This window comes from Microtus oregoni, unplaced genomic scaffold, assembly GCF_018167655.1.
Source record: "Microtus oregoni isolate MIOR12 unplaced genomic scaffold, Mior012 000030F_ref0000283, whole genome shotgun sequence".
Classification (NCBI taxonomy): domain Eukaryota; kingdom Metazoa; phylum Chordata; class Mammalia; order Rodentia; family Cricetidae; genus Microtus; species Microtus oregoni.
Window position 1 is genome coordinate 18,997,621 of NW_024543089.1, and position 21,137 is coordinate 19,018,757.

At 35.4% G+C, this 21,137-nt stretch overlaps 1 protein-coding gene across 1 annotated transcript in view; it reads right to left on the reverse strand.

Annotated features, from left to right (window-relative positions):
* Positions 1–21,137, reverse strand: part of Gbe1 (1,4-alpha-glucan branching enzyme 1) — a 247,403-nt gene that overhangs the window by 113,458 nt on the left and 112,808 nt on the right. Inside the window, exons 5-7 of the mRNA XM_041678667.1 lie at positions 20,686–20,821; positions 17,986–18,076; positions 15,886–16,095 (exon numbers count right to left, since the gene is read on the reverse strand). Coding sequence (XP_041534601.1) covers positions 15,886–16,095; positions 17,986–18,076; positions 20,686–20,821 — 437 coding nt within the window. The remainder of the gene's footprint in view (positions 1–15,885; positions 16,096–17,985; positions 18,077–20,685; positions 20,822–21,137) is intronic.

Genomic DNA, 21,137 nt, shown 5'->3' on the forward strand with positions numbered 1-21,137 from the left:
AAATATTCTGCCAATAATACTGGGGTACTGGCGTTAGGGTACAGCTTCTTGTCTGTGAACATGATCTTTAAAAAGGAGAGAGACAGAAATCACACACTCTCTTGGGTTGTGAAGATCAGGTCAGGAAGCATGAAGCAGGGTGTGATCAGTCCCCAGCATCTGGGTTCCAGCTCTGTGAGTCTGTTTTCTCCATAGCGCTTTTTTGAGGTGTGTGTGTGTGTGTGTGTGTGTGTGTGTGTGTGTGTTTCTCAAAACAGAGGTCTACACTGTAATTTATGAGAACTGGTGAGTGTAAATGTACCTATGTATTTATTCATTCAACAAATCTGAGTATTAATGAGCTAAGCCCTGTTTGAGTCTGAGAGATAAAGTAGGCACCAAGGCAAATATTGGTATTTGTCTTGCTGAAGGTTATATTCTTGTTTGGTGTACATGAGAAAAGTAAACTAAATGATACTAATGTAATTCAACTATTAATTAAATCTGTATTATGATGTAGAAAAACAAAAAGTAGAGACAGTTATAATAGCAATTAACACAGAATAGTAAAAGAAAATAAAGTTCAGATAGGAGAAATAACTTCAAAATAAAATGAAAAATAATCATAATGTATTTGTGGGTAGAATGAATTAGAGGCATATATTTGAATTCAATAACAATAAAAATGTATAATTATAAGGACATCATAACATGTCTAAGGAAGGAGACTAATTCTTCTTATATGCCAGAAATTGTTTAAAAACATCACAACTTTTAAAGATCTCATAATAGCTCTAGGTAAGTTGTTACGGGAGGTCCTCCCACTCCTCCAGCCTATCGCCGCTGAGATACCAGCCCATTGGGGCATGGTCTCTCTCCCTTTAAAAAAGCGGCCACCTCCCTCTCCTCTCTCTCTTCACTTCCTGCTCCGCCGGCGACTAGACTCCCTTCCTGGTTGCACAGAGGGCTGAAGCTTATCTGTAAGTTTTTTCCCCTTTAAATAAATACCACCCTATTAATCATAATTCCAAACTGGTGTGGCATTGTTTATGACTTACGCCTTCAGTAAGTGGCGCGTTAATCACTGTTTCAAAGAAAAAATTCAAGTAAATAAGAATTCAAGTTACTTCACCATCCCAGGTCACCGAGGAGTCATTCTCCCAGAGACATCTATGACAATTCCACCAGCTGAGATTCAGGTGGTCACTTGCCAGTGTATTCAGCTATTCATAAGCCAACCTGTGTTTTTGCTTGTCTTATCCTGTGTTTTGAGCATCAAATGCATCAGATTTTGATTCCCCGAATATGGGAGCCATGTCTTTTCTAAATTTTAAGGAAACTGAGTCTAGCATAGCACAGAAGGTTCTAACCACTGTAGAGATGAATTCAATCCCAAGGAGGAGGTGAATCAAGTGAAAGAGTACAGACAGGAGATGTGAAATCAATGATGCTATATGGAACTTTGTGGAAGTCCATGTCGAAAGCAAGTGCTCTGGCATATCACAAAATGGGAAGAAAATGTGAGCAAAAACAGAAACTCTCACCAAATGACATGCCAGATAAGTGACGTTTCTTCATTACTGCTAACCTGGTTTCTCTAGGATGCTATCATTTTTATAAAGTTTAAATAAATTATAGGTCTTTAAAATTCATAAAAATCACTTTTTATTATTTATCTATGCTACCCATCGTCTAAATGAAATCCATAACTTTTAAAATATGGATGAGAAAGCACAAATGCAATTAGATTATTTGAAACAGAGTATGTTGCTAAATTATTTATTTCATGTTTAACCAGAATGACTGAATCATTCATTCTAAATCACAGATGTCTGGATCATTTGCCAGAGAAAAGTAGAGTGCCACAACAATTAAATTTATGTGTTTACTGACTGACAAATTGGTGTGTATTATGCTGGCTGTTCTATATAACTGCTGCAGGCTAAGGGTTAATAAATGTCAGTGGACATTTTGTTGAAGTTATATGTTCATCATCAATTTCCTGAGAAATTGAAATTTAGTGTTTCATAAAGCACATACTGTTATGTTTTGAGCTCACTGCTATTAAATTTATTGAAAAATAAAATGGCATTTCATTCAACTAGCTCAATAAATTGATGTGCATTTACCCAATCTAATCAATTACAAAGCCATTATAGAAAAATCTTCAGGGTACTTGCTCAACCGCACTAATGTGTCAAACAACACAATACACACAGGGGTAGTGAGTCCTCAGCAGCAGGTTAGAGTGAGTACTGAAATGCATTCATACATATTTTTAAATTACTCAAAATTGAAATTTAAAGGCTGACACCAATTCCACTACTGCAATCCTTACAAATGCTTAGAACAACTCAGATGTAAGGAATCTATATTTCTACCATAAACAGTTTTATGTTTAAAAACATATGCACACGCATACACACTCATGTGTTCTCATACACACACAGCACTCAGAGGCATGCTCACGCACATGTACGCACACACAAACACACAATTTAGGATGACAATCTAATGTGAACTGAGATATGCTGTGTGAGCAAACAAGCCATACTTCTAAGTCACACTACACCAAAATGTGAAATACCTTTTTTGACTTAATTTAATGAGTTTTATAGAGCTATAAGATTTAAAAAAATGATTTGAATCCCCATAGTTAATGAAGCTAAATATAGTTGCTCTGCTTATTTCACCTTGTATTTATGCATTGCTACGAATTAATGAAATTTTTCCATGTCGGTTGCTGTCCATTTATGCTAAGCAGTGACACACCACTACCTCAGTGGGACCACTGAGTCTGTTTGGCACTTATTTCATGTAAACCTCACATATAATTTGATTGGACTATTTTCCATGCTGGAGACACTATGAGCTTCTCTCACAGTCTTTATAAAAAGAAGGTGTTTGGAGAATGAACTCATTTCCCAGTGCACTATAAGCTTTCAGGAAACTCCCTGAAATCTCTTTCCATAATGTTAACTCCTGAAAAGGATATTTCAAATAAACCTTCAGATATAACCACACAAATTAGGAAAGGATCCCAGAACAAAAGATAAAAGGAGGAACTACTGATCTATCAAATCAATGGAAATAACTGCTAATAACATTTCATCAAATAACAGTAAGCAACTCAGGGACAAATGCTTTAACAGGCTGAGAAACCATACAGCACACAGAAGTGACAGCCCCTCCCTCCAAATGCAGTGTGGGCAACAGCGATCCCAGCAATCAGAAAGACACTATAAGAATCAAGTAGTCTTTTCTCACTAAGGACTTAATTTAAAGGTTATCGTCCAACCTCGCTATTGGGAAAACAAAATATTTTTACTTATAGTGAATGTTTTGACAATACAAGTCATGTGTTCCTTTAAAAATAGAGAAGCATACAGCAGGGCCCTTAATCCAGCACGGTTGTATACTCTTATAAACTCAGTATTTGGAAGACTGAAGGAGAAATCTACCAAAAGTATAAGGGCAACAGAGCTGCATAAGAATGTCGAAGCTACCCTGCCCTATGCGGCAGGATCTTAATTCAAAGAAAATTGCGTCCTAAAAAGACATCTGACATACAATGCAAAGTAAGCAACTAATTCAAAACTGATTAGTAAAATGACGTCGGAACCTGAAAAAAAAATTAAATATAGCACAAGGATGCCTCATTTATTTCACCGTTCAGAATAAATTAGTCTAGAGAAATAAAATCTTTCTAGAAATCTTCATTAAAACTTTATAGTAGATCTAGAGGTGGAGCTCAGTGTCAGAATGCTGGCCTAGCGAGTACAAGGCCCTGGGTTCCGGGATGGGGGAAAAAAAAGCAAGCAAATGCTGACTTTAGATCATTAACATCACACTTAAAGCAATAAACAATCTAACTAAAGGTACTTTTAAATTGCATTTAATTTTTCTTGGCACCTTTTATGATGCAGATTTTGAAGACAATTTTGAGTTTTTTAATGACTAAGGTTCGTTATGATCAATTATTATACGACACTGTGGTATAATGATGCCCAGAGGGACAATTGCAACATGCAGAACTGTTTGCTGCAGTACCTAAGTGGCTCTGCACTGCTGCGCCTTCAGTTCTGGTTTCTGACCTTGATAGGTTTTCTCTTCCCAGTGCTCCCAGAGGTGACAACTCAATACTATTAGCGGTGGACACAATCACTCATTTCAACAACTGATTCTAATTTTATGCACTCACCTAGAATTGCATCACCTGCTTTAAAAGCTAGTATCAGACCGTGATGAACAAAGACCCATTGCCACTGTAGTACACGCTGACACATCTTGAAAACATGCTACTACTTGCATGCATTTCTCTAATTATAATTTCCAGGGCTAAGGCAGCTGGTAAGTCTGGCAATGAAATGGCTTCCACATGATATATTGATTGCAGCAATGAACACTACAACTTAGAATTTAGGATATTTGTGCCAATGAATCTTTACAACCCTATGAAGTGAAGAAATGATCTAATTTTACAAACAAGGAAGGAAGGGAGGGAGGGAGGGAGGGAAGGAGGGAGGGAGGAAGGAAGGAAGGAAGGAAGATTGATTAACCAGGTCTGGTAATAGTGTTATACACTGTCTTCAAATCATTTATAATTAAAAACTTTTTCAACTTAGATGCACAGGATTAAAAGTATCAAGTATGTTAGCTGTAGATATCTTGAATAAAGCTTCCACCTGGCTTTATTCAGCGGTAAAGAAGCAGTTCATTTACTCATCTACTAAAATCAAGCATTACTAAGAGTCTGCCAAGTGATGATGCTCTGTCAGTTTAGTTTTATAATATTCAAAAAAAAAACTGAGGGAGAGTACTAACTACATTTAAGTCATGAATTATTATCAGCTTCACCACATTTGACTCCTTATAATTTAATTGGAAGTCTGATAGAATCATATTATCTTGTGACCCAAAGCACACAATGGAGTCCAAAGATAGGCCCAGTGTGCTGGGAATTTTATCTATTTTACATAAAATTCTTTTGTATGAAATAATGATTTCAAAATGTTGACTGTGTGATATTCAAAACTGGAGCAAGTTACATTTAAAGTGTGTGTTTCTGACTTTCCTTAAGTGAAAGATAAGGCTGCCGTCATGTGCTCTCAGGAAAAACCTGACAGGGGCTAGCTAGCAGCACCGGACTCAAACAAGTTCTGTTTGTTTCAGACTGGCAAAAGACAAGACCTGGCCATGCTCCCACAAGTTACCTGCTTTGTATAGCAAATATCTGAAAGCACAACTCCATATTCCACAGTATTCTGTATTCCTTCTGTTAGACATTTCAAGATGCATTGTTTTTTGTAATTGGAACTAGTGCCTCATAGAACATCAAAATATTATCCTTATGATTGTTTTACACATGAAATCAAGATTCAGGTGGACCATGCTTGGTGGAACCAGGGGGATAAAGATAACAAAACCACCTGCAATCTACCTGACATTATGTTCGCTCTTTAGCAAATTAATTATTTTGATATATTATTACTGTTGCTACTATTACTATTTAAGGGGAAAGTCCCATTTCCTTCTTTTCATTGAATTCAGCAGTAAAGAATAAATGAACCAAAAAAAAAAAAAAAGAGGCTGGTGATATGACTTGGTGGATGAGAAAGTTTGTTCTACAAGAAGAAGAACCTCTATTTGAGTCCCAGCATGCACACCAAAACTGGAGCCTGACTGTACAGCCACTGAATCCCAGCACTAGCAGGCAAGGGAAGGAGAATCTTGACAGCTTCCTAGCCAGTTAGCCAAGCTGAAATAACAAGATCCCAGTTCAATGACAGACTCATCCCAAACCCATAAGAAGGGTGGGAGTGGCATTTGCTTATATATGTTGAAGATGAAGGTTAATAGTTTGGCATCCACTCCTATGTTCATCATGTGTACGCCTGGGCCCATTCACCCATATACTCACATTTGTGAAATACATACACACAAAAGATATCTCTACAAAAATATTCTGAAGTATCACCGCAAAGCATGCAGGTAAAAATCTATGCTAGAGAAACAAACGGGAAAGCAGAGGAAAGGAGAAAAGATTACATCTAACTTAAATGAAACATATTGGACAAACATTATGAACAAACGATTAACCTTCATGTTCAACATGTAGCAGCAAATGCCCTATTGAAATAGAAAAAAACACACATAATTATATGCCCATAATCTCACATAGTATTCATCATAAACAATCAAGATGGAATCAGGAATGATAGGAGACTGGAGGGATGTGTTTATATCAGATTGTCAGGGGCATATGGAAACACCTGATGCCACAAAAATTAAGAAGATGAAATCAACATGATTAGTGCCACATCAGTCCAGATGAGTCTACCTGAACAACTAGCCAGTCTCCTTCACCACTCCATACACAATGTTCAAACCAAGGTTTTGGCTGTTTTGTTACCTACAGCTTTGAAAGAGAATGCTAGCTACAACAGATTCCACACTTGACTAGTGCTTTTCTATGCAGATGTTTAACGGGCTTTCTTAAGCAAACACCTAATTTTTCCAGGTACTTGGAGGAAGAGGCATTTTAATATACAAAAAGGCAATGAAATAAATAAATTGGAATCTACTAGCTTCTCTAACAAACAGTGCAAATTAAAATCAAAATCAGGAATGACTCCAGCCATGGACGATGAGATGACTGGGTGGTGATGGGGAGAGGGAGAACATTAGGGGCACTTGCAAACCAGCCTGGTGACCCAACTGTGATCCTCAGAATACACAAGGTAAAGGGCAGAACCGACTTCCGTAAGCTGTCCTCTCCAAGCCAAGGTTGCCATGAAAGATGAATGTCCACATTCGTACATGTTCCCAGCCAAGAAAATGAATAAAATTCAACACAAAAGCAAATAAATGATTGAAAAAGAAATCCTAAAGTCCATGGGTACCAGCACAGGGTTACTTTAACCTTACAAAATGTATCCAGGAAAGACAGCAGTTAGAGAAAAATATTTCTGGTCACTAACCTAAATTAATGCAGGGGAAAGCCCTCAAAATGAACAATTTCATATTATTTATGAACCTTTTCAAATTTATGAGAAACCTATATTTTCTGAAAATAAGTGGCTCAGTACAACACAGTTTATTTATCTGCACCAAACACTAAGGAAATCATTCAGCTAGAAAACCATGAAATATCTCTTTCGAGCTTCAAAACTGCAACCCAGACTCTAGAAAACAGACATGCTTAAACAAGTTGTTCTGTTACATGCAGATAAAAGGAGAAAAAATTGATTTTTTCTTTAATTTTGACCTGCTTATTTTTTAAAAGGCCATAAAAAACTAGAAATCATTATTATTATGGACTCCATATAACTCCCTGACTTAAATGGATAATCACTTGAATACAGACCCTAAGACCATTTTTACAAGCTTGTGCCTTGCCTTGAGCTGAAAGTAGCTTTTAGGACAGCAAATGGCATTTTAAGTTTAAGACACTGTCCTACTTTATAGTGAGTTTCAATTTGGGAAGGAAATCTTCCAGGTAAGTAAGACCTAAATACTCGGGATGCTCACATGATATCCCTGTGCACCTAAACTGTAGGCATGTGCAGAATAAATGAGACCGATAATACCAGGAACAAAGTTTTTACAAAGACAGTAAAGCCTCACTCCTGTGCTGGGCTCTGCATCAATTGAAACCTTTCTACAGGGCTGAATAATCTCATAAAGCCTGTGAGAGAAGGTATATTTCTTGCTATTCAAACTCAATTCCAGACAGGATAGGTTGATACTGAAACTTCCTTAATCTTTTCCACAAAAAAGATTAGTATGTATGAGTTTTGAAGCTAACTTTACTTTCTTTGAAATAGTAGATTTAACTGTTTTCCTTAATCAAGCTCAAATAAGTTTCTGACATCTCAACAAGGCTAAGTACTAAAAGAAGAGTTAAATAAATTAATAAATGGAAAAATGAATAAATTAAAAAATATACGTGAAGTTTTTAAAAGGTTGTAAGCTTATTTTTATGGGATACTCAATAGTCTCAAAAGCAATTAATAAGTCTTAAAATGAATTTAATATTTTAATTAAAAATAGGCTATGAGTTATTGTTGTATATTTTTAATTGTCTTAGCCTCTTCTTGTTCATTACCTGTTTCCTGAAACTACATTCAAAATTGCCTTATAATAGATCATTATTACTTTTATGACTAGTAAATGGAACAGGTTTTGTCTAAATGAATTAAAAATGTTAAATGTTCTGGTTTATCCCAAGAAATTGAAAGCAAATATTATAAGATTTTTTGGCAATTTTGAAATATACTGAGAAGTCCAATTCTAAAACACATGGAGTATGACAGATGTTACATAAGTCTATCAAGTAAACAAATGAGCCAATTAATAGGTTGATCAAAAAGGCCTAATTATATATGTGTGGATGTATGCATTTGTTATTCCATATTTGATCTATATAAAGTTTTGTTGTGTGCTTTATTAGCTCCTTAGCATGTTCTTCCACATAGCATTAGTAGTATATTAACCATGTTACCTTCACAAACGGTGAAAAGCAAGCCTTTGATTACGGCAATCGAGAAAGATCCTTTGGAACTGGGATGAGGGGAATGGGACTAAACGAAAGCAAGATACCTGTTGCCTGAATGTGGGCGTCTCCAGTCGCCTCTGCCCTATGGCCGGCCTACTTCTTGACCTGCAGGAACCCTGACTGGATAAGTGCATAGTGGCTAAAGTCATGCAGCGCATATCAGGAGGTTACCAGGCTCTAGCTTTTTGCTGTTTGTTCACGGCTTTTATTGTTTAGCTTCTTCAGTGCATATAGTCCATATTCATGTACAATGTATAGGCTGCCACTTTTCATGCCTTCACAATAAGCTGACTTAGTTATATGGACCCACATTTCCTACATTTCATTCTCTAACATTCTCTTTAATCAAATTCTTTCTACTTTCACACAGAGAAAGAATAAATTCCTAGGGAAAATTGTTTTTAAATAAAAGTAAAATACTCATGGTCTATTAGAGATATTATCTTAACACAGGACTTTAATGCTTATCTTTGGCATAGTAAATAGTTTTCTAAACTATATACAGATCTAAATAAGAGGAGAGGGTGAACGGTGGTTACTAAAACCTATGCTGGGCAGTGGTGGTGCACACCTTTAATCTCAGCACTCAGGAGGCAGAGGCAGGTGGATCTCTGTGAGTTCGATGCCAGCCTGGTATACAAGAGTTAGGACCAGGACAGGCTCCAAAGTGACAGAGAAACCTTGTCTCAAAACACCCCCCCACAAAAAAATTAAACATACATAAACCATTAGCCATTTTCTCCAAAATTAGCTTCTTTTTGGACTTGTTGCAGATTTACATTTCCATTTTCTCTATTAGTCAATAGATTCTGTCAGCTAATCATAAGATGAGGCGTTTATATCAATACTTGATATCATACTCATTTTTGTGCAATTCGAAGTTTGACAAAAACTACCCTAAAGAGTTGTGTGTATTCTTGTAATAAAACAAACAGGTCTACGTGTCTTTGACATTTTACACATGTTTTTACTGTTATAAGAACTGTCCTTAAAAATAGCAACACCATTGATAGCTTATGCTGGAGAGGATGTGGAGTAAGTGCAACACTCCTCTACACTGCTGGTGGGAATGCAAAATTGTACAACCACTCTGGAAATCAGGATGGCAGTTTCTCAGAAAACTGGAAATCAACCAACCTCAGGATCCAGTAATACCACTCTCAGGCATATACCCAAAAAGATTCTCAATCATACTACAAGGACATTTGTTCAATTATGTTCATAACAGCATTATTTGTAATAGCTAGAACCTGGGAGCAACCTAGATGCCCTTCAACTGAAAAATGGATAAGGAAAATGTGGCACATTTACATATTGGAGTACTACTCATTGGTACAAAAACAAATGAAAATGACATCTTGAAATTTGCATGCAGATTGATGGAACTAGAAAAAGAGCATACTAAATGAGGTAACTCAGATCCAGAAAGATGAGCATGGTATGTACTCACTCATAAGTGGATACTAGCTGTAAAGCAAAGAATTTTGAGCCTATTTATAGTTCATGATCCTAGAGAAGCTATAAAACAAGGTGAACCCTAAGAAAAACATGCATAGATCCACCTGGAAAAGAGAAAAAGACAAGATCACCTGACAAAATTAATGGCTTTGTGGGTGGGGGAGAAGGGAGGGTTGAAGGGGATGAAGAAGGAAGAAGGGGACTAGGGAGGAGAACATGACAAAACGGGATAGTCGAGATGGAGGAATAACCAAGATGAGAGCAAGGAAACAGATATTTTCATTGATGGAGTAATTATGGGGCTAGCAAGAAACCTGGCACTAGGGAAAAAATCCCCAGATATTAACAAGGATGATCCCACCTAAGACCCTAAGCAATAGAGGGGAGGGTGCCCAAACTGGCCTTGCCCTGTAGTAAAATTGATGAATATCTTAAATGTCACCATAGAACCTTCATCCAGCAACTGACAGAAACAGAGGCAGAGACCCGCAGCGGAGCTCTGGGCCGAGTTCCCAAAGTCCAGCTGAAGAGTGGAAGCAGTGAGCATATGAACGAAGAGGTCAAGACCATGTACACCCACTGAAACAGTCTCCCTGCATTAATGGGAGCTCACCAACTGCAGCCGGACTCGGAAGAAATCAGCCTTAAGTTCCAACAAGACACTCTGAATGTGAGTGACAGCTGTATGGCTGGGCAGACTGTAGGGCCACTGGCTTTGGAACCAGGATTTATCCCTACTGCTTGTACTGGCTGTTTTGGAAGCTATTCTCTTTGAATGCATACCTTGCTCAGCCTAGATAAAGTAGGGAGGGCCTTGGACCTTCCACAAAGCAATGTGCCTTACCTTTTCTGAGGAGTGGATTGGAGGTGGGGTGGGAGAATAGGTGGAGGGCAGGAGGGAGAGGAAACTGAAATTGGTATGTAAAATTAAAAAAGATAGATTGTATTCTTTTTAAAAAATAAAATAAATTTAAAAAAGAGAAAAACAGTTGTTTCAAATTGATTTCACAAATCTATTTTGAAGAGACTACTGGGGTGATTTATTCTATTTTTCTGAAGTTTTTTTGAGATTATAATATAATTAAATCATTTCCCTTTCTTATCTCTGCCCTTCTAACTTTCTTATATTTTCCTCCTTGCTCTCAATGTCATGAAGAAAATCTCAATCAGATGTATTTAAACATGTCCTAATATACATGAATCTCTGATTTAACATAAAATACAAAATTGTTACTTGACCATATGTATTTACTGTGCCATTTTCTGCACAAACTGGGGACACCTAATCTAAAAACTCAAACTGGATATACTTCCTAATTTGACGTCAATATGTTGTCAGGGGTGGAAAACTCAACATCTCATCTTAATATATATGCTACAGTTAATACAAAAACATTGTATAGAGTCACCTTCAGGTTATAGATATATAGGGAACATTAAGTTTGTAAGTTTGTAGTTCCATCTGTATTCTATCAACAAGTATTTTCAGATATTTAAAAATCTTTTAGAGTAAATGAAAAATATTAATGCCCTAATTTTTATAAAGGATATTCTTACTGTGCAAAAAATTTTTACTTAATGAAAAAATACCAAAAATGAGTTCATCAGTATTTTAAATATAATTTTAGACATTTTGTCAATGTCATTGATGCTTAGTTTTTAAATAGATTACTAATTATGTTGGTGTCATATGTTCATTAAGTAATATATCAATGCATAATAACCCTTTACGATTTATCATTAATAACTGATTTAGTCAAAATCTTACAGTACATGTAAAGATAGGCTAAGATTGTATGTAGAATACTTGTATCCACATTTATGTGAGCTTATGCTAGGAATGAAGGATTGGTTTGATATTCAAAGGTAACCAATGTAATTCATCATATTAATAAGTGAAGAAAAAACATGTTTGATTACCATTGACCAACTATGAGACTAAATTTCTTTTGAACAAAAGTCGTTTTCTTCCCTACTAATGTGAAAAAGAGTGTACTTGGTTAACAAAACCCAATTATTATAGTCTATAATTGCATATAGATAGGAACAAAAGAGAAGAAAACTGACTTTCTTTTGCCTCTTCTCAAGGATGCCCAAAAAAACTCAAGATGAAACTGGGATAACCTTAGTAATCACAACACAAAATACAAAATTGATATAATGTAGTTATACCAATTTTACATCAAAGTGGAAATTTAATGAGAAAAAGATCATTGGCTAGACTGTGACATTCACTTTGAGAGTCAGAATCTTTATTTTAAAATTAATATTTAGCAAGAACAGCAGTCATTTGACAATGTGATACAGATAGTTAAAGATGCAATAGTTACTCAACTGCTTCAAATCTTACATTGTTTTATCCAGTGAATTTTTATAATTCCAGAGCAATGTGCAAAAAGAATGCAAAATTGAAGTGGTCAAGTTATACCCATTATTTTTCATTCTGTGTACTCTTGGGACTTATTGGTGACAGATTTACAAAAATGCTCTCTGTACCAACTGAAAAAAGGACAACCCATTCTCTGCTATGAACTGTCAATTGTAATTTAGCAGAGTTAGAAGGCAGATTCACTGACTAGACAGAAAATTAAAACATGGGCAGCTCCTGATTAGAAATTTATTCATAGCAGGTAATAGGACAGTCAGTATCTCTGGCATTACTCAGAGAGAGATTTAATTCTGATAAGTTAGGTGATGGCACTTGAATCAGAGGTTATAAACGGTGACAGGTTGTGACATATAGAGAAGATGAAAATGAGTAACATCACTCCACAGAAGTGATTCAATATAGATGAATTTCTTGAGTAGTCATATAATTATTTTAAAAATCATTTGAAAGTTTTTAAAGAACAAGACTACACTTTAATTGAACCATGCACCACTTATATAGCTATTTGTCAATAGATTATAACATTAATCAACTGATCAAAGGAAAAGAGTGGAAAATAAATTATATTTAAAATATGAAATGGAAATTGTCATTTCTGATTTCATCTGAATAAGGCACAAACTTAAAATTGTAGACAGACTAGTTACCATATGAAGAGAGCAAATGTGAAGTATTGAGGTTTTACACAGCTATATGGATGAGAGCAATATGCACTTAAAGCTTTAAAAAAGCAAGTTATTCATATTTATAAAGAATACATTTTATTTTGGATCTGTATGCTTCTTTTGCATTTTCCAATAGAGAAGTGCATTATTACATTGCCTTTTTAAAGATATAATTCTCTATACTACAGAAACATTGCAGATATAAACAATTTTCCACATGGGCAGGTATCTTAATTACCTCTTTTGAATTTGTGAAGTAGTCTATTAATTGTGATCAAATCTTGTTATAGGTGGAGATTTTATAAAATAGGTTTAAAATCCCCTGGTGCTTTTCCCACTGAATGAAGGGACCACAACCCTCATTCCTTAAATCTGGCAGACCAATCATTCACAGAAGAAGTGATCCTATATTACAGGAGTCAAACTATATGAAACCTTGTTCTGAACATTCTGCCTTTTGGAATTCTTAGAAGGAAGCATAAGTAGTACCTGTAGTGGTCTTCAAGGGGAAAAACTGATGCCAAGGACTCAATGTCATGGCTGATGCATAGCATCAACTGTCAGTGATGGAAGAAAATTATCCTGAAAGTAATTTGTCCACTTATAATGAGGATGTTCCTGAGGGATCTGGGAAGCCAGACCAACACCATGACAGGCTCCTTGTAGCCCTGCAGGTGACTAGGCCTCTGTTTTGGTTTACTGGAACTGAACAAGCAGTTCTTGGAAAGAACATAACAAAGGTGCAACAAATCAGCAGGTGTCCCATAGCCTTCTGCTTTCCCTACCCAACTGCTGTAAAATCCCTAAGCACTAAAACCACCTACCTATGCTATATCAACCCATAAATATAAGCAGAGACTGCACATTAGTTTTCCAGCCATCCAGACCCAAATAATCACACAAAAGCTATATTAATTACAACACTGTTTAGCCAATGGCTTAGCCATATTCCTAGCTAGGGCCTACATCATACATTAACTCATTTCTATTGATCTAAGAATGTGGACTAAAGGTGAAGTTTCAGTGTCTTTCTCCTTCAGCAGCTACACAGCATCTCTTTGACTCTGTCTGCTCTCTCTCTCCGTGTGTGTGTGTGTGTGTGTGTGTGTGTGTGTGTGTGTGCGTGTGTGTGTTCAGATTTCCTGCCTGGCTTTATTCTGTCCTGTCATAGGTCAAAGCAGTTTCTTTATTAATCAATGTTAATAAAACATATTCACAGCAAAAGGGGGAATCCCACATCACATAAACTTTAAGTTTAAACCCACCAATTAGCTCCCAGACTAATGTTTCATCCCTGGAATTCCTGTAATCTTGCTTAAAAGGAACCTGTGAGTTTCTCTTGCCGTCACCATTTTGCCACTTTGTCTGACAGCTTTAACCCTGCATGCTGGAATTTTGGCTCTAGAGAATTAAACAGTCTTGGTGATTACATATGAGGCTGGTGGTCTTTTATAAGGCTTCTCATGGACCCAACAGTTACAGCTGATACAACAAGAAAAGTGTGCTCAAAATAGAAACAGAGTAACAACTTGGTATCTTAGTCACTAATTTTGAAACGGATTCAACAATCTGAAAAATAATGAACCAACAGAGTAGGAATTTACTTGTGAATGCCAAATTTATACAAATGGCTTTATAATAAAGGTAAACTATACAAGTCACAATTAATAATAGACAGCAGAAAATGTTTGTGTAAGCAGTTTCCTCTCTGAATTAAAATTTTCCATCCTGGTGTGGTAATATACACCTTTAATCCCAGCACTTAAAAGACAGAGGCAGACATATGTCTGTGAGTTTGAAGCCAGTCTGTTCTACAGAGTGAGTTCCAGGACAGCAAACAGCAAGTATTGTTACACAGGAAAATCCTGTCTCTAAAAGCAAAACCAAGAAATTCCATCATCATACAAACCTCTTAAGATATATAGGAGAGAAATGGAAAGTGGAACAAAAGGATGTTTCCATACAGGGTGTTTAGAAGGAGGTAAAACTATAGAATATTCTAAGAGGTAGTAAAACCTTTCATATTACAGAGATGGAAATAAGCAACTCAAAATAGTTTCAGGAAGTCACTGAAACTGACAAGGTTCACACGAGCCACCGTCCACAAAAATATAAACAGTGAGAATCACTCTCAGAAAAGCTGAGCAGCTTAGGAGAAGCTCAGAACAAGTAGCCTGAAATAACAGGAATCAGCCAAACCATCAAAAAGACACAAAGACCAACTGGGTTGCCAGGAAAGCATGCTCTCCAACATTGTGTACATTATAGCTGATTAAATTTAAATAGCATAATTTGACAAAAATGTAAAACTATATTTTCAATTGATATCATTCCATATAGATGGTAAGCTAGCTTTTTACAGATCTGTTTCAGGAACAAATAAACTAAGTTTTAGTGTTTAAATGGTTAAAATGAAACAGAGTACGTAAAAAGAAATCTAGCTTGTGTTTAATATGTTAGCTGTAAACAGAGCCATTGAACGTCTATTGATATATGAAGACGTAATGCATGAGTGGCGCACTTAAAACAATATGTATATATTTAACAAAAGATTTTCTATGATTGATCCAACAAGATAAAGCTACCTAATAAATTACTCACATTAAAACTTTTATGTATCAATACTAAAAAAAATATTTTAAATTGCATATTTATAAAGTTGACATTTAATATAATATGCCATAAATGCATTATACGATAGCTAAAATTCCTTACATAAATGTTTAGAAATCAAATCAAAAGCATTAGCTAACGGTAATAGAACACAAATAAATTGATTAATTGAAAATACTTGAAATTAATTTTAAAAACACTAGTTTCATGTTACATGTACTTACCTGGAATAGTTAAATAATCTACTATCCCAAAGATCATGGGTCCCTCTAGGTCCAGAATGAAAATAACAAGAATCGGTCCCATCAAACATGTTCAACCCATCCTCTGAATTTTTTGAAGCATGGCTATGTACCACATCTAAAAGGACTGTGATTCCCATTGAATGTGCTGTGTCAACAAGTTCTTTCAGTTCTTCAGGAGTTCCATAACGACTGATGGGAAAGGACACAGAAAAAAATTACATCACATTGAGAGCAAACAGCAATTGTGCATCAATGCCTATGCCCAGTATGGTATTAGCTATTTTAAATACAAAATTAAAAATATAAGTACGAAAAAATATATACTTGGAAGTGTTATTTTTATATAAAATAAATGAAAAGGACTAAATAAAAATATTAATTAAAAAAAGCTGTTAAATGGAACTCTATGCTAAACAAAATTTGCACTGGGGATACACAAAATAGTAAAACTCTATGTTTTTATCCTTGGGGTTTCTTCTATCAGCAAGCCGAGTTAGTCATGGTCACTGATACTTTCCAGATGTTTGTCCTTCTGCCTGCATACAACCAACCAAGGAAGACGTCCTTAGAATACTTCTTTCATCGAAGTACTCAGAGCTGTCCATTCTCCCTTGTTCCTAAACCACAGAATTTTTCTGGAATTAGTGGGCCAAGAAAATGTGCCATGTTTCATAGTTCACACATGTAGAAGAGATGGTTATCTTATATATAGTCTTACTCTCCCTGCAGAAGAAAACAAAAATCACTACCATGTTAAGTGGCAGATTGCTAAGATAGAAAAGGAATATTATAATGCCAGATTCTGGCTCGAAGAATTAGAATATTAGAGTATCACTTATTGAATTATTAAATATGATGGAGAAGGAGGATGGTGGACATAATGAGGTAATGTGTAACATATTAAAGATATGTACTGGACACATAGAGAACACAATGTATAAAGATTAGAAACAAAGTTTACATAGAAACTGTACTAAAGGGGAAGGAATGGATGGAAACAAAACAAAATAGAACTAGAAAGTTTCATCTTAAGTAGAAAGATGAAAAGAGCAGAAGGAAGAAGTGAAAAAAATACCAAAAAAAGTGAGGTGAGAGACACTACAGCAGGATATTATGTTCTGGAATTAAAGAGAAGAATAAAAATCTTCCAGGGAGGTAAAGGAACGTGACTGTGTTAAGTGATTCTGACAGTTTGAGTTAACCAAGAAAAGCCACTGTACTCCAGGGATGAAGGTCACCAGAAGCATTAACAAATACACTTCTTAGTACAGAGATAGGCAGCTTCTTGAATGGGGCTAGGAAACCAGTTGAAAGCACTACATACTGTATATAAACAAAGAGAACTACAGGGAGATGTAAGGAAATTAGTTAGTATCTTCTTCTAGACTATTATATGCTTTAAGCCCACTTCTAACCTTCTTCAGCTGTCACTGACAGTGTCAATCCACTTCAAATATCACATGAGATTTAATCTATAGTCAATTTTGCAGCATTATAAAAGCAATTTGTTGTTAGTGCTGATTAGCCATAGAAACCACTACATGTATGGGTACTAAATTAGTGTCTATTTCCCATACTGTAAACTAATAAGGCAGAATTGATGTTGGGTTTGTTCAACTTGTGGTAATCAAGGCACACAGGACCATTTGGGTTGTCTTTCTCTCCAAACAGCCATATTCTGGTAGATTTAAGTCTGAGTTAAGAATTGTATCTGTGCAGTATAGATCCTCCCACATGTTCCCGCCTGACACCAATCTCTTCCTATAAAAAGACAGGAGTTTGATCAGTACAGGCTTGCATAGGACACAGTTTCTGACTAAGCATGTGCCTATAAAGGTATAAGTGTCAGTGAGTAAGTAGACATTTATCGCTGATATCATTCCAGGAACCTGTCATTAAATCTGGCTCAATCAATGCTACATCTTTCTGATGAAAGTCAATGACCTCAGTCAAAGAAAACCTTCATCTTCTATTAACCATAACTGTAAGTGGGGTTATAAAACAAAATGAAGCTAAATGTTAAAATACAATTTGATTACATTATTTGAAATATACATGAACATTAAATATTCATTTTACCTTGATGCTGCAAAAAAGCTAGTGATTTGGTATCCAAAACTGGCATAGTAAGCATGTTCCATGATCGCCATCAACTGAATGCAGTTGTATCCTATACACACAAAGCCCAAAGAAAGTCAGAACTACTTTCAAAACAGAATGAAAAATTGCGTGTTCTTAAGAAATAACTTTTACAATGAACCTAGAAGCTCTAATCAGCATGTAAATTTCTTCTACTCTGACACAATTTACTTGTCTGACCTTCTAAAACAATTGGACATTTGTCTCTTAGAGCCACATACTGCCTAGTTATTTGAAATGTCTTCATTTTAATATGTGACAAATGATATGCAAATATATACATAATTTTGTGTTAGAATATTAAACATGGAAATCTACATATGCTAAACTTTAGCTTTACTTGTAATATCCATATTGAGGATTATGAGGCTAAATACAAGTAACTGATTGCATAATATGCTTTTTAATTTGCCTCTTTTCATCATGGTTTAGATATTTTACCATATAGCCTAAGAAATATTATCAAATTCATTTTTTCTACAAAGTAAGTATTATGAAGCCAGGAGCAATGTCCCAATGGACTTACTCTAAAATATTTAGTGTGTTTCATGTGCACACACAGACATGGGACAAACCACAGTTTTTCTTTCTTCATCAGAATATGTTTTTTCTCTAGTTGTAAATGTAGTCACTCAAAAGGTAGGGATTGTCCTTTAAATATTCATAATAGCAATGGAACTAGTCACAAGTAAATAATCAGAGAAAAGACAGAACCTCTTGATCTTATACAAAATAAAGAAACAGAAAAACTTTAGGGAAATCAGTTTTTCTTTTCTTACAAGTACAATTTTATCATTTTTCACATATGCTCAGTTTGCTTGGAAACATTTGTGCAACAAACATGCTAAGTATTTGTATTATGTTCCTAATGTCCAATTCATATAAGCTTCAGTTTTATTAAAAAATTTCATAAAATTAGATTCCTTAACAAATCATTTAAATATATAACTGAACTTGGGAGAAAACCAAAACCCATATTAACTTCATTCTCTTCAGTTGCCGTGTGTAGCTCCCCATGACTTAATTTTAGCACATTATACGTTCTGTAACTTTCACAAATACAAATCCAGAAGTAAGAATTTATATACTTAAAGCATTTCTCCCTGATCTCACCTTTGGCATATTGTTGCAAAAGGAAAATGATTTAATTGAAACAGACCTAACAGAAACAAATGTATCAGATGATGGACATTAATTACCATATATCTTAGTGTAAAACTTGGAGTTTTAATTACATCTCCATTATATAATAGGTACTATTCTCATTGAGCTCAACCTTGCATGGCCATTGTTTATTTCTTTTTTCTTTTTTTGTTTTAATTGAAAAAAAAGAGAAAAAAAAAAAACAAGTTTCCACCTCCTCCCAGTCTCCCATTTCCCTCCCCCTCCTCCTACCCTTCTCCCCCTCCTCCCACCCTTCTCCCCCTCCCCTCACTCCTCTCCCCCTCCCTTTCCAGTCCAAAGAGGGCTGATGAGAAGCCAAGGACAATGGCACGGGGTTTTGTTCCTAAGTAATGTGCTGGTTTTGTGGGAGCCTAGCCATTTGGATGTTCACCTTCCTAGAAATGGACGGAGGGGGGAGGACCTAGGACTTACCACAGGGCAGGGAACCCTGACTGCCATTGTTTATTTCAATGGCACTAATCATGTCTCCCTTAGTGTGCTCTCTACCCATGGTGCTAGGCAACCCAAACCATGGTGCAGAGAAGCATCCTGTGCTGCTGAGGCACACATTAAAAGCCAGTTATGAATAATTTAATAGTCTATAATAACGAAAGAACTTCTTCAGTGAGCAAATGTAACATAATACCTATCCACCAATGCTAACAATAAATTTGATTAATTTTAGTTTCTGGAATTGTAGTTCAGTTCACAATCATAGATAATTAGGATCTATACATGGGTGAAAACTTTAACCCTGACTTGCATTTAAATTGTTCCTCTAGTTAAAAACTAAACTCCCTAGCAGAAGTGATATAATTAAATGTACTTTGTTTTCCTCTCCAGCTTCTGCAGAAGACAACAAATATGCTACAGATTATTTTTTAAACTGCATTACCTGTAAGAAGAAAAATAATAATATAACATTTGTTGAAGCATGTAGTCAACCTAATACTATTTATTCTTAGGCTTCTCTGAAGACAGTCATGTCTGATATGTGAATATCTCAATGTGTTTCAAGTGTGGTCCAGAAATGTTTGTGAGAAAAATCATCCAGACATTGCCACTATATAATAACCAACCCAAAATGAGTTCCAGACACCTTACAAATACTAGATTTTTTTTCATAAAATAATAAAATGGACTGGCTATCATCAATGAACACGTCAAATGATAAAGGTTATCTTCTGTAGAAAAGTAATTACACTCGCATATTTATCTACAGTTTGGAAGCCATCAGTTCACATTACTTTAAATTGAAATTGGAATAATATCGTGAATGCTTATGTTCTATCTTATTCCATTTCTCTTTTCTATGCTATCACTATTACAGGGCAATTGGAGAAGCCTAAAATAAAATGCATTTTATTACATATTTAATCTCTTAACACAAAAAAGAGACACTTGTAATTAGCTTTTCTAATAAGAGAACAGTCTCATTAAAATTTTATCTGAATAAAAATCACAATTATTACTTACCAAGGTCTTTGATTCTTGGTAGTACATTGCTTGTAAAATGTTTATAAGAAGCTATTTTTCCTTCATGAGAAGAAATTCCCACATGAGATTCATAAATTCTTAGACTTCTTGGTTTCTTAGGTCTGGAATGCTTCAACTACAGAGTTACAAATGGAATTAAAGCAAGCATTCAGTTGTGACACTAACTAATCAAGTAAGTGAAATAAAATAGTGGCTAAATTCAGTGAAACACTTGTAATTGTTCTCCCCCATCAAAGGCAAAGGCTGCATTCACCATGTTTCTTAATCATATTTAGAACTGTATTAATAACTCAACTTAAAAAAGTCATGAAATAGGCATGCAGCATCAATATTGGAGAGATTTTTTTTTCATTTTTAAATCTAAGCCATGGAAAAATATGGAGCTTTAATTGGCATATATAATGTATTTATTTAATACATATCACTCATTA